General features: G+C 46.0%; 1 protein-coding gene across 2 annotated transcripts in view; it reads left to right on the top strand.

Annotated features, from left to right (window-relative positions):
- hdac3 (histone deacetylase 3) overlaps positions 1-13,486 on the top strand; it is a 66,292-nt gene that overhangs the window by 30,647 nt on the left and 22,159 nt on the right. The window contains exons 2-7 of one of the 2 annotated variants that reach the window (XM_087995140.1): positions 6,212-6,294; positions 7,844-7,986; positions 10,033-10,114; positions 10,480-10,536; positions 10,628-10,683; positions 12,737-12,870. In XM_087995140.1, coding sequence (XP_087851266.1) covers positions 6,212-6,294; positions 7,844-7,986; positions 10,033-10,114; positions 10,480-10,536; positions 10,628-10,683; positions 12,737-12,870 — 555 coding nt within the window. The remainder of the gene's footprint in view (positions 1-6,211; positions 6,295-7,843; positions 7,987-10,032; positions 10,115-10,479; positions 10,537-10,627; positions 10,684-12,736; positions 12,871-13,486) is intronic. The other variant, XM_087995141.1, reaches the window with a different exon arrangement.

Below are 13,486 nucleotides of genomic sequence, written 5' to 3'. Positions count from 1 at the left end.
GAGGGGGGTTCAGTGTGGGCGACTGGGGAGGAGTGGGATTCTGTCTAAGGGACTGGGGAGGAGGGGGGTTCGGTGGAGGGGACTGGGGGAGGAGGGGGGTTCGGTGGAGGGGACTGGGGGAGGAGGGGGGTTCGGTGGAGGGGACTGGGGGAGGAGGGGGGTTCGGTGGAGGGGACTGGGGGAGGAGGGGGGTTCGGTGGAGGGGACTGGGGGAGGAGGGGGGTTCGGTGGAGGGGACTGGGGAAGGAGGGGGGTTCGGTGGAGGGGACTGGGGGAGGAGGGGGGTTCGGTGGAGGGGACTGGGGGAGGAGGGGGGTTCGGTGGAGGGGACAGGGGGAGGAGGGGGGGTTCGGTGGAGGGGACTGGGGGCGGAGGCGGTTCAGTGTTGGGGAATGGGAGGAGAAGGTTCAGTGTTGGGGACTGGGGGTGGGAGGGGTTCAGTGTTGGGGACTGGGGGTGGGGGGGGTTCAGTGTAAGGTAATGGGGTAGGAAGGGGGTTCGGTGTAGGGGACTGTGGGAGGAGGGGGTTCGGTGTGGAGGACTGGGGAGGAAAAGTTTCAGTGTAGGGGACTGGGGGAGGAGGAGGTTCAGTGTTGAGACTGGGGGAGGAGAAGGTTTAGTGTAGGGGACTGGGGGTTCAGTGTTGGGGACTGGGAGAGAAGGAGGTTCAGTGTTGGGGACTGGGGGAGGAGGAGGTTCAGTGTTGGGGACTGGGGGTGGGGGTGTTCAGTGTAGGGGACTGGGGGAGGAGGGGGTTCGGTGTAGGGGACTGGGGGAGGAGGGGGGTCAGTGCAGGGGACTGGGGGGATTCAGTGCAGGGGACGGGGGGGTTCAGTGCAGGGGACGGGTCAGTGTAGGGGACGGGGGAGGAGGGGGGTCAGTGCAGGGGACTGGGGGGGTTCAGTGTAGTGGACGGGGGAGGAGGGGGGGTTCGGTGTAGGGGACTGGGGGAGGAGGGGGGTTCAGTGTGGGCGACTGGGGGAGGAGTGGGATTCTGTCTAAGGGACTGGGGGAGGAGGGGGGTTCGGTGGAGGGGACTGGAGGAGGAGGGGGGTTCGGTGGAGGGGACTGGGGGAGGAGGGGGGTTCGGTGGAGGGGACTGGGGGAGGAGGGGGGTTCGGTGGAGGGGACTGGGGGAGGAGGGGGGTTCGGTGGAGGGGACTGGGGGAGGAGGGGGGTTCGGTGGAGGGGACTGGGGGAGGAGGGGGGTTCGGTGGAGGGGACTGGGGAAGGAGGGGGGTTCGGTGGAGGGGACTGGGGGAGGAGGGGGGTTCGGTGGAGGGGACTGGGGGAGGAGGGGGGTTCGGTGGAGGGGACAGGGGGAGGAGGGGGGGTTCGGTGGAGGGGACTGGGGGCGGAGGCGGTTCAGTGTTGGGGAATGGGAGGAGAAGGTTCAGTGTTGGGGACTGGGGGTGGGGGGGGTTCAGTGTTGGGGACTGGGGGTGGGGGGGGTTCAGTGTAAGGTAATGGGGTAGGAAGGGGGTTCGGTGTAGGGGACTGTGGGAGGAGGGGGTTCGGTGTGGAGGACTGGGGAGGAAAAGTTTCAGTGTAGGGGACTGGGGGAGGAGGAGGTTCAGTGTTGAGACTGGGGGAGGAGAAGGTTTAGTGTAGGGGACTGGGGGTTCAGTGTTGGGGACTGGGAGAGAAGGAGGTTCAGTGTTGGGGACTGGGGGAGGAGGAGGTTCAGTGTTGGGGACTGGGGGTGGGGGTGTTCAGTGTAGGGGACTGGGGGAGGAGGGGGTTCGGTGTAGGGGACTGGGGGAGGAGGGGGTTCGGTGTAGGGGACTGGGGGAGGAGAGGGTTCGGTGTAGGGGACTGCGGGAGGGGGTGTTTTGTAGGGGACTGGAGGAGGGAGGGTCAATGTAGGGGACTGGAGGAGGGGGGGTTAGTGTAGGAGACTGGGGGGGTCAGTGTAGGGGGCTGGGGGGGTCAATGTAGGGGACTGGGGGAGGGGGGTCAGTGTAGGGGTCTGGGGGTGTTGGCGGTCAGACTGGGGGAGGATGGGGTCAGTGTAGGGGACTGGTGGAGTTGGCGGTCAGTGTAGGGGTCTGGGGGAGGGGGGTCACTTTAGGGGACTGAGGTGGGGTCAGTGTCGGGGAATGGGGGAGGGTGGACGTGTCGGGGGAGGGGGTCGTGTCGGGGACTGGGGGAGCAGGGAGCAGGATCATGTTGGGACTGTGAAGGCAAGTAGTGACTGGGGGAGTGGCAAAACTGGGGGTATATAGCAATGGGAGTAGGGGTGAACATGATGAAGGGGACGGGACACATTGAGGATTTTGGAGGTTGTGATGGGGGTTTATAGATATGAGAGGTTTAGTCTCTATGTGAGGGGGAACACGAATTATAAATTGGAACATACAGAATTGGAGAGACATTGGGATTCAATGAATGGATTTAAGTGGAGAGGTAGTTACTGCGCAAATCGGTTGTTGGAGTGTGCTAATTGGCTCATGTGTAGTTGGTTATAAAGGAATGGGTTAGAGAATGGGGAACATATAGGGGCATGGGGGATATTGGCACATTTATAAGTGGCCATATGTGGGGATATATGGGGAAGGAAAAAGGACAAACTTCAATACAAAGTTGGAGAGATATGTGACTAAGTGGCTATTAGGCACACAAGGTTGCAATGAGAGAGGAAAATTATATGGCAGGTTACCTGCTAGTAATGCTACCCGTAATTCATGGATGCAGAGCTATGAACCAGCGCATGATCTCAAATCTTTACTGTAATAGCTCGGAATTTAAATTAATTGAATTAATACTTCATACCTGTAATGGTGACTAGAAATTGCCTGAGTGGTGTGAATACATTTGGTTCAATATGTCCTTTAGGGAAGGAAATCTGCCATCCTTGTCTATACTGCGGTATATATAACTCCAATGTCGTTGGCTCTAAAGTTGTTAAGGCCTGTCAGGTCAAAGCAAGTCACTCCGTTGCATTCAAGAAAATGGCACTACTCCAACTTCTCCAAGTCGATTAGAGATGGTCAATAAATGCCTTGTTGGCACCCATTTTGTGAATGAATTTTAACAAAATGTTGAATGGTATTTGGTATATTAGTAGTGAGTGACAGAAGTTGGGGAAATGAGAAATAGGGGATATCAAGAGAGACTTTTTGGCTCATGCACAGTTTTTAAACTTCTCGCCATTACCAAATTACCTTGCAGAATCTTGCTTAGGCACTAAGTGAATGGGTCACATTTTTTAGGTACAGTTGAGAAAGGTCAAAACTTTTATCGAGTTTTTTTGGGAGATTTTCTCAAGGTCAGTGTGTATTTACAGAGCCTTTTTTCATTCCCTCAACACATCTTAACAATGTGGTCAAGTAGTAATATTAACAATGTTAAAAATCACATAATACCAGGTTAGTGTCCAACAGGTTTATTTGGAAGCACTAGCTTTCAGAGCACTGCTCTTTCATCAAGTAGCATAGCTACCTAATGAAGAAGCAGCGCTCTGAAAGCTAGTACTTCCAATGGATAAACCTGTTGGGCTATTACCTGGTGTTATGATTTTAACTTTGTCCACCCCTCCACCCTCATCCAACACCGGCTCCTCCACAACAAGTAGTAATATATCCTTCTGGGTTTGTGGCATTTTCTTCTTTTGAGAGTGATACATAATCTGGCACAAATACCAAGGATGACATGTATGTTATGTGTCAAATTTTTTTAACTAAATGTCTGTAATAGAGTTTTTTGGTTATTTATTAGAAGCAAACCTCCCCATGCTGTTGTTGTACATTTACCAAAATAAATAAGTAGAAAGGTAGCATTGAGGTAAATGATGAATCTTGATGTAATTGAATGGCAGAGCAGACCCTATTCCTGTTTGTATGTTTCCAATGGAAACCTTGTGTAAAAACTGATTTCCCAAGAAATAGGAAAACATGATTTGTAAATAGCTCCCTGAAGGAAGAAGCGTTGAATATAATATGCTGGCTGTCAGTTAAGTAACCAAATTGCAGATGATCTACTTCTGTATGCTGTTCCTCGATATATAAGAAATAGTTAACATCTTGACTACCCTTTGTAAAAAAAGTTCTGTCCTTTTATTTCAGTACATTGACTATTATGTATGCTTCTAAAGTCTAATAAACTTGGTCAGTGATGGATAAAATTACGTGTTGCATTAAGGCTATGATACCTATCTCCTCAGGTAAAAATGAGGACTGAAGATTAGAGTGGTGCTAGAAATGCACAACAGGTCAGGCAGCATCCGAGCAGCATATAGAATTAGGCCAATCAGCCTATTGGGATGGCTCCACCATTCAACCATAGCCAGTATAGAGTCATAGAGGTGTACAGCACGGAAACAGACCCTTCGGTCCAACCCGTCCATGCTGACCAGGTATCCCAACCCAATCTAGTCCCACCTGCCAGCACCCGGCCCATATCCCTCCAAACTCTTCCTATTCATATACCCATCCAAATGCCTCTTGAATGTTGCAATTGTACTAGCCTCCACCACATCCTCTAGCAGCTCATTCCAAACATGTACCACCTTCTGTGTGAAAAAGTTGCCCCTTAGGTCTCTTTTATATCTTTCCCCTCTCACCCTCAACCTATGCCCTCTAGTTCTGGACTCCCCCACCACAGGGAAAAGACTTTGTCTATTTATCCTATCCATGCCCCTCATAATTTTGTAAACCTCTATAAGGTCACTCCTCAACCTCCGAAGCTCCAGGGAAAACAACCCCTGCCTGTTCAGCCTCTCCCTATAGCTCAAATCCTCCAATCCTGGCAACATCCTTGTAAATCTTTTCTGAACCCTTTCAAGTTTCACAACATGCTTCCGATAGGAAGGAGACCGGAATTGCACGTGATATTCCAACAGTGGCCTAACCAATGACCTGTACAGACACACCTCCCAACTCCTGTATTCAATACTCTGACCAATAAAAGAAAGCATATCAAACACCTTCACTATCCTATCTACATGCGACTGCACTTTTAAGAAGCTAGGAACCTGCACTCCAAGGTCTCTTTGTTCAGCAACACTCTCTAGGACCTTACCATTAAGTGTATAAGTCCTGCTAAGATTTGCTTTCCCAAAATGCAGGACCTCGCATTTATCTGAATTAAACTCCATCTGCCACCTCTCGACCCATTGGCCCATCTGATCAAGATCCTGTTGTAATCTAAGGTAACCTTCTTTGCTGCCCACTAACCTCCAAATTTGGTGACCTCTGCAAACTTACTAACTGTACTTCTTATGCTCGCATCCAAATCATTTATGTAAATGACAAAAAGCAGAGGACTGAGCACCAAACCTTGTAGCACTCCACTGGTCACAGGCCTCCAGTCTGAAAAACAACCCTCCACCACCACCACCCTCTGTCTTCTACCTTTGAGCCAGTTCTGTATCCAAATAGGTAGTTTTCCCTATATTCCGTGATATCTAACCTTGCTAACCAGTATCCCGTGGGAACCTTGTCGAACGCCTTACTGAAGTCCATATAGATCACCTCTACCACTCTGCCCTCATCAATCCTCTTTGTTACTTCAAAAAACTCAATCAAGTTTGTGAGACATGATTTCCCACGCACAAAGCCATGTTGACTATCCCTAATCAGTCCTTGCCTTTCCAAATACATGTACATCCTGTCCCTCAGGATTCTGGTGAAGAGGTGAGAGAGAGGGAGTTACCCACGGTGCAGGAATAAGGATTATGTGTGAATTAGTCTGTGCTCTGTCCCTTCTTTTAATGTTAAAAATCACACAACACCAAATCATAGACCAACAAGTTTATTTCGAAGTACTAGCTTTCTGACCACTGCTCCTTCAGGTAACTAGTGGGGCAGGGTCATAAGGGACAGAAGTTATAGCAAAAGATCACAGTGTCATGCAATTAAAACAATATATTGAACAAACTTAACAACAATCCAGGTTGTTGAATATATTGTTTTAATTGCATTACACTGTGATCTTTTGTTATACATTCTGTGTCTTATGACCCTACCCTACTAGTTACCGGACAAAAAAGCAGTACTCCGAAAGCTAGTGCTTCCAAATAAAACTGCTGCACTATAACCTGATGTTGTGTGATTTTTAATTTTGCCCACCCCCGGCCAACACTGGCACCTCCTCATCATGACTACCTTCTTTGAATACCTTTGCTTTCACTTCAAACCCTCAGTCCCCCTCCTGACCTATGATTTGGCAGCATACCACAGAATCCCTCTCACTGTTGCTTATCTTTGTCCAGGTGCTGGGCATCCCATGAAGCCACATCGCCTGTCTCTCACCCACAGTTTGGTTCTACATTATGGACTCTATAAGAAAATGATGGTATGTATAATTTGAAAACTCTTGGTTTCATAGAGTTAGATCAAATATACAGTATAGAAACAGACTTTTTGATCCAACCAAATTGTGGTTGATGATATTTTCCTCCCACACAAATGACATCTTTCTTCCAGTAATCGTCTATATCCTTCCTCAAATGTCCTTCATAAACAGGCTCAGGCAGCATTTTCCAAACTGTGGGTCATGACTATTCTTGGATTTGCAAAGGCACCAGATGGCAAACTTACAGTGGCACCGAGGCCTGGGCAACATCTAGCCCTGTCCTTGCCCTCCCTGGAACTTGATCTTTCTGAGACAGATGTCAGAGAGGCTTCATAAACATCAGAAAGACTACAAAACCTGAATGAGATATCGGCCCCAGGTTTGCAGCTTCGTGAGGCGACAGGCCTGGGCTAACTCCCACTGTCCTTTGGAGGTGATGTGCAGGAGGGTAAATGCACAGTCACCATCTTCAAAGGGGGCATTGTGCAGCAGGGTGAATGCTCAGCCTCCATCCTTTTAGGGAGCAGTGTGATTAGTGGTCATGCATGGTGACCCTGGGTAAGAAAATAGAATGAGAGGGGTGATGCTGAGCCTTCTGTCACTTGTAAAATTGAAGAGCGTAGCTGGGTCCAAACAACTACACAAAATTATATTTTTGCAGAGTACTTTAAAACACAGATTTTCATTTATTTGGTATGCAACTTTATTGCTCACGTCTGTGGTGTCAGATTAGGAAATGATCTGGAAGCAGCAAGCTTGGTTCCACTGCAGCCACTTATCAGGGACATCATTTAAGTAACCCAGGCATTTAATCGAATTGAAAAGCTGAATGTTTGTGACTGGTACTTTTGAAAAGAAAGATGAAAATGTGCATTGCTGTTTGGTAGAACATCATTAAAGTAGTCTTTATCTTACTACGGTATAGTTAATGTATTTGGGTCAGATCCCTTTAGTTGAAAGATTTTGATCAGGGGTCTGACTAGCTGTTTTGGGATTTCTTCAGAAAAAGATAAATTTAACGACAATGGACTAATGTCATAAATAATTTCTTCATTTGCTCATGCTCTGTTTTTTGCTTCTGGGGATGTGGATGTGTCTGGCATTCGTTGTTGCTCCTTAGTAAAGGCAGCGGTGAGCTGTCTTTTAAAATTACTGTCATTTGGCGAGCATAGAGTCATAGACTTGTACAGCATGGAAACAGACCCTTCAGTCCAACCCGTCCATGCCGACCAGATATCCCAACCCAATCTAGTCCCACCTGCCAGTACCCGGCCCATATCCCTCCAAACCTTCCTATTCATATACACATCCAAATGCCTTTACAATGTTGCAATTGTACCAGCCTCCACCACTTCCTCTAGCAGCTCATTCCCAGTTTGATTAATATACTATTTAAAAGGAGTAGGATAAAAGCATGTGGTATTAACTGGTTAGTTGTGTTTGTTAGTGTACTGTTACTCCATTTAACTGTTCTCCCCATTTGACACTTGGGGATGAGGGTAGACAAACCTGAGTGTAAAATTCTCAATGATTTTCTTGTTTCCAACAGGTGTTCAAACCCTATCAGGCCTCTCAGCATGACATGTGTCGGTTCCACTCTGAGGACTACATAGATTTCCTGCAGAGAGTGAGTCCCAACAACATGCAGGGTTTCACCAAGAGCCTGAACACCTTCAATGTTGGAGACGATTGGTAAGAGAGAAACAAGGCTGTATGTTTAAAAGTGGCAAACTGTGACTCTGCTGAACTGCTCCCTAGAGTCAGGATGTTTTTGTCTTTTTAATATTGTGTTGTTCCCACTTCAGTGGAGGGTTTGGCCTAGTGGTATTATCACTGAACTATTAATCCAGAGACCCAGGTACATTGCTGGAGACCTGAGTTCAAATTCTGCCGCAGCATATGGTAGAATCTAAATTCAATAAAAATCTGGAATTAAGAGTCTAATGATAATTAGGCATTCGGTGCCAATTGTTGGATAAACTATCTAGTTCCTAATGTCCTTTAGGGAAGGAAACATGTCCTAACCTGGTCTGGCCCACAAGTGACCCCAGACCCACAACAATCTGGTTGACTCTTAACTGCCCTCTGGGCAATTAGGGATGGGTAATAAATGTTGGCCAAGCCAGTAATGCTCACATTCCATGAATGAACAAAAAAAAACTTGCTGGCCCTCTATATCAGAAAAATGACTTATACAGTGTCAGTCGCTGCTTAAACTGGAGTAAAGGATGCTTTCAGGAGCTGTTTCAGCACAATTCATGTGGCTCTACTTCAGGTTTTATTAAATGTAGATTTGTGAAAGATGTTCTCAAACATGACAAATCAGAACATTTGGAAGTATCTTGCAATTCAGTAGGAAGGCAAATTAAATGTTGGTCTTTATTGCAAGGCAGAATTCGTATAAATGTAGAGAAGTCTTGGAGATGTATGAAATGATTTTCAGTTGTGGTGGCCTTAGCTGAGGAATGGTATACTTGCACAATAGGGGATTGGTAAGAGAAGATTCACTTGGCTGACTCCGAGGATGGAGTGATTGTCATGGGTGGAAAGTTTGAATGGGTTGAGAGTGTACTAATTGGAGTTTGGAAGAATGAGAGGTGATCTTATTGAAAAAAATATGATTGTGAGGGGGCTTAACAGTGTGGACGCTGAGAATATGTTTCCCAACATGGAGGAATCTGGAGCTATTCAAAAATAAGCCATCTCCACTTTCAGCCTGAGATAAGAAATGTCTTCTCTGAAAGAAGTTTCATTCTTTGGAATTTTGTTCCTCAGAAGGGAAGCTGGGGCATTGTCTTGAATACACTCAAATGATGTTTAAGTTATCGAAACAGGCAAGAAAGTAAAATTGCAACCACAATCAGATCAGTCGCAATTGTAATGGCAGAATCAGCTTGAGGGACTGAATTGCCGACTCATGTTTTTTACGGACCTACTCCCTGGAATGCCAAATCACTGAGCATCACTCCGGGCAGTAAGGCTCTTGAATCTGGTTAACAAGTACACAGAAGCTGGAAGGATAAGCTGAATCACAGTTCAATCCATCTCCTGTGTTGTGAATGGGTTCCGTTCCTGAGTCTGTTCGCAAGTCGATTTGTATATGAGTTGTAACACAATGCAGGATAATATAAATCAGCTGTTTCTAAGTGCAGGAAATGGTCATATGTCAGATTTTTAAAATTACACCCCTGTGTGAGTTTGCATTCATAAGTATGAGTGTTTGTAAGTTAGACAATCTAAATCAAGGACCCCCTATACTCGAGTTCAGTGCACATTGATGGTGACCATGCACTGTCCCATGCTTATCTTGCCACAAGACTATTACTACAATTAGGCTATGAAATAATTGCATGTCTCTGATCAGACTTCTAGTCTGACACACCTCTGATCTCAAATACAGCTGTCTATTATATGGGTTCCTGTCTCTTCTAAGAATTCAGAGACTTCATAAATGTCAAAACTACATATGTGTTTGAGAAAGATTGGGAAAGCTTATTAATGGACCTGAATTCCATGGAACAGTTTTTAATCTGTTGGATGTTGAGTAGACTTGAGTAACAGGTGGTGAGGAATTACCAGTTTTAAATTTCACTTTGTGAAACTTGAAATTTGAACAACCAGCTTAGCCAACTCTTCGTAATATAACTTCTGTCTTTACCAGTATTGAGGGGTTACAGACTTCCAATAAAATGTGCATTAGCTGCTTGAATCTGAATGAAATTTATTTTGTATTTTCAGTCCTGTGTTTCCAGGATTGTTTGAGTTCTGCTCAAGATACACAGGAGCTTCTCTACAAGGAGCAACACAATTAAACAACAAGGTAACTCGAACATGTGTAGCTGTTCAAAAGCATGCTCATTCAGCTATGTGGCTTGGCCAGTGTTTGAATATTGGGCCAGTATTTTTGGTCCTGAAGCTGATTCTGCACACTCTAGTCACCTGGTTACGCACTCCTTATTTTGGATTGTCAGCATCATTTCTTTGTCCACCTCGTAGTCATGCTGTGTCTGTACTTCCCTGTGTCTTGGCTTATTTATTTCCCCTTCTTAGTTGACTTCTACCCTTCTCTTTTTTTCCCCCCCTCTCTCTCTACTGGCTGACTGCCTTCCTTGCCTGTCTATCCACACTGTCTGTTTTAAAAATATATAAAGTCCAACCTGTTGATGAATGGCACTTTGTTTTAAGGTGTGTGATATCGCCATTAATTGGGCTGGAGGACTTCATCACGCAAAGAAATTTGAGGTATTGTGTTATATGATAAAACATCTGGCTAAGATCAGTACACCTGGACTTCATCTAAAGTCTCTCTTCTCAATCATTTCTCTTGCCACAGGCTTCAGGATTCTGTTATGTGAACGATATTGTCATTGGAATCCTGGAATTGCTAAAGTAAGACATTTTCAAAATTTTTTTTCAACAATGCAGGAGATTGTAAGCTAATATTTCTCACTTTTTACAAGAACATGACAGTCCCAGTTAACAATGGTCTGATTTGTTGGAATTCCTTCATTGCACCAGTGACTGCGCTCTCAAGTATCGAATTGATGACGTGGTTGGGGCATTCTGAGAGAAAGATGATGGATCCCTGCAGAATGTTTTGTAGAGTGTGCGATACCTGTGCAAGTTGGGATCAACAATTTTATTGTTCATGCTTCATTAGACCCCATTCACTTACAGGGCAAAAGTGAGGACTGCAGAGGCTGGAGATTAGAGTCGACAGTGTGGTGCTGGAAAAGCACAGCAGGTCAGGCAGCATCAGAGGAGCAGGAAATCAATGTTTCAGGCATAAGACTCTATGACTCTATTTGGATGAAGGGCTTTTGCCCAAAACGTCGATTTTCCTGTTCCTTGGATGCTGCCTGACCTGCTGTGCTTTTCCAGCACCACTCTCTCGACCTCATTCGCTTACAGCTTGGTAATTTAATGCAGTTGTTCTCGAGCTCGGTCTGCAGAGACCTTGTGGGTGTGTTTTTAGATTAGATTAGATTAGATTAGATTACAGTGTGGAAACAGACCCTTCGGCCCAACAAGTCCACACCGACCCGCCGAAGCGAAACCCACTCATACCCCTACATTTACCCCTTACCTGACACTACGGGCAATTTAGTACGGCCAATTCACCTGACCCTGCACATCTTTGGACTGTGGGAGGAAACCGGAGCACCCGGAGGAAACCCACGCAGACACGGGGAGAACGTGCAAACTCCACACAGTCAGTCGCCTGAGGCGGGAATTGAACCCGGGTCTCTGGCGCTGTGAGGCAGCAGTGCTAACCACTGTGCCACCGTGCCGCCCACTAAGCTGAGTGTTGCACTCAGCATTCCCAGGAGTGGGTGAACACCTTGGACACCATGGTCATGACTAACCGAATGAGAGGCAGCTGATGGCATGATCTGCTCCTTCAGGCTTCTGATCTCCTTAGAACAAGGCTGATCAGGGCTGATGTCAGGCAACATTTCTTCATCCAGGGAGTAGCTTAAATCTGGGATTCTGTTCCTTCAAAAAAAAACAGTTTTGAGGCTGTGGGGGTCAAGAAACCCAGATGGATAGATGGAATTAAGACAAAACTCATCACTGACCTAATTGAATTATAGGGAATGTGTCTGGGGCTGTTTAGCTTCGTCGTTAACCCATTGCTCACCTCCTTGCCATATTGTTTCTAACTGGGTCGCTGTGGTTCAAATCATTTACAATTCGGAAGCTGTTACTTGTTACATTGAAGAATTATTTTTGTGCCTCTGAATTTGTCAAAAGCCCATGTCTGAAACAAAAACAAGCAGGTCTGTCTGCGTCTGTGGAGGAAAAACAGGGTTTACCTTTTGAGTCCGGTGACCCTCCTTCAAAATCGAGGAACAAGTGGTCTTTCTGTTGATGACAGGGTGTAGCGGGTTGGGGTGGTGGGAGGATAGATGGAGCCCAGAGAAAAAATAATATATGCATCCTTATTCTGAAAGGGATGGCTGATAGTAATCCTGGGAAGAAGAAAAGCTGAATTAAAATCGAACAAACTGCAGATGCTATAAATCAGAAACAAAATCAGAAGTTGCAGGAAAAGCTCAGTAGGCTTGGCAGCATCTGTGGAGAGAAATTAGAACTAACATTTTGGATTGAGGGAGGGTCACTTGGCCCAAAATGCTAACTGTAATTTTTCACCGCAGATGCTGCCAGACCTGCTGAGCTTTTCCAGCAATTTCTGTTTTTGTTTCAGAAGAAAAGCTAGATGTGCTGAACGCCATCCTTGTCATGAAAGTGCTTGGAAGTGGGGAGTGGGTAAAAGATGTGAAGTGACATTCAGGCTCTCAACTCATTGTTGAGTCCTGAAGGCTGCAGCGGCAAGAGAAATGCTGTCCTTCCGTCTGCATCTGTCAAAGGCCCATGTCTTTTGGATCTTGTAACTCTACGGGCGAATCTGAACTCCAGTAACCATTTTGCTTCCCTGCAGGTACCATCCACGTGTCCTGTACATTGATATTGATATTCACCATGGTGATGGGGTGCAGGAAGCCTTCTACCTGACTGATCGAGTTATGACTGTATCTTTCCACAAGTATGGGAACTACTTTTTTCCTGGAACAGGTGAGGATTTTGCAGCTAGTGACCAGAACGAAAGGCAAAAATAAAATTCAGCGCCTTTTTTCCACTGAAACATAAGTTCTCTGGTTTCATGCCAGCAGTTCCCTGAGGGAGCGGTGTGCAGTCACAGGGGTGGCGCTGAGGTAATTCTCCCTTGTGTGAACTGTTGTCCTTCGTCTGAGATGTTCAGTTACGGTCCCATTTACTTGTCCAGATGGATGTTAGCCAACTCATCTTGACTGGGTATTTAGAAAATTGCAGGAAGCTCTACTGGTGTCTAGGCTAGCATTTTTCTCAACAGCCTGCTGCATTGAAAGTAACCATCAATCATTCACATGATCACTGGAAATTTAAAGATAACCCAAAAATGCTGGAAATAAGCAACAGATTATTTCATATTAACTAGGTTTGTATTTTCTTACAAATAGAAGAGCATGTCTTCTTGTTGATATGTTTAAACTTGTTGATGGGCTGGATGATGACTTTTCTCTGACGTGGAAAGTCCAGGATGGGTTTAGTGGAGTGAATGGACACATTTATTACTTGTTTCAGAGTTTGTTTCTTTTCAGATTTTTATTGTTTCATAGTACTTTTTATCAAAAAACATTGTTCCATTTTG

The sequence above is a fragment of the Chiloscyllium plagiosum genome, unplaced genomic scaffold (assembly GCF_037043375.1).
Source record: "Chiloscyllium plagiosum isolate Xiang-an unplaced genomic scaffold, Cpla_swu_hap1 HiC_scaffold_16, whole genome shotgun sequence".
Taxonomy (NCBI): Eukaryota; Metazoa; Chordata; class Chondrichthyes; order Orectolobiformes; family Hemiscylliidae; genus Chiloscyllium; species Chiloscyllium plagiosum.
This window is presented reverse-complemented; position numbering and strand designations above follow the sequence as displayed.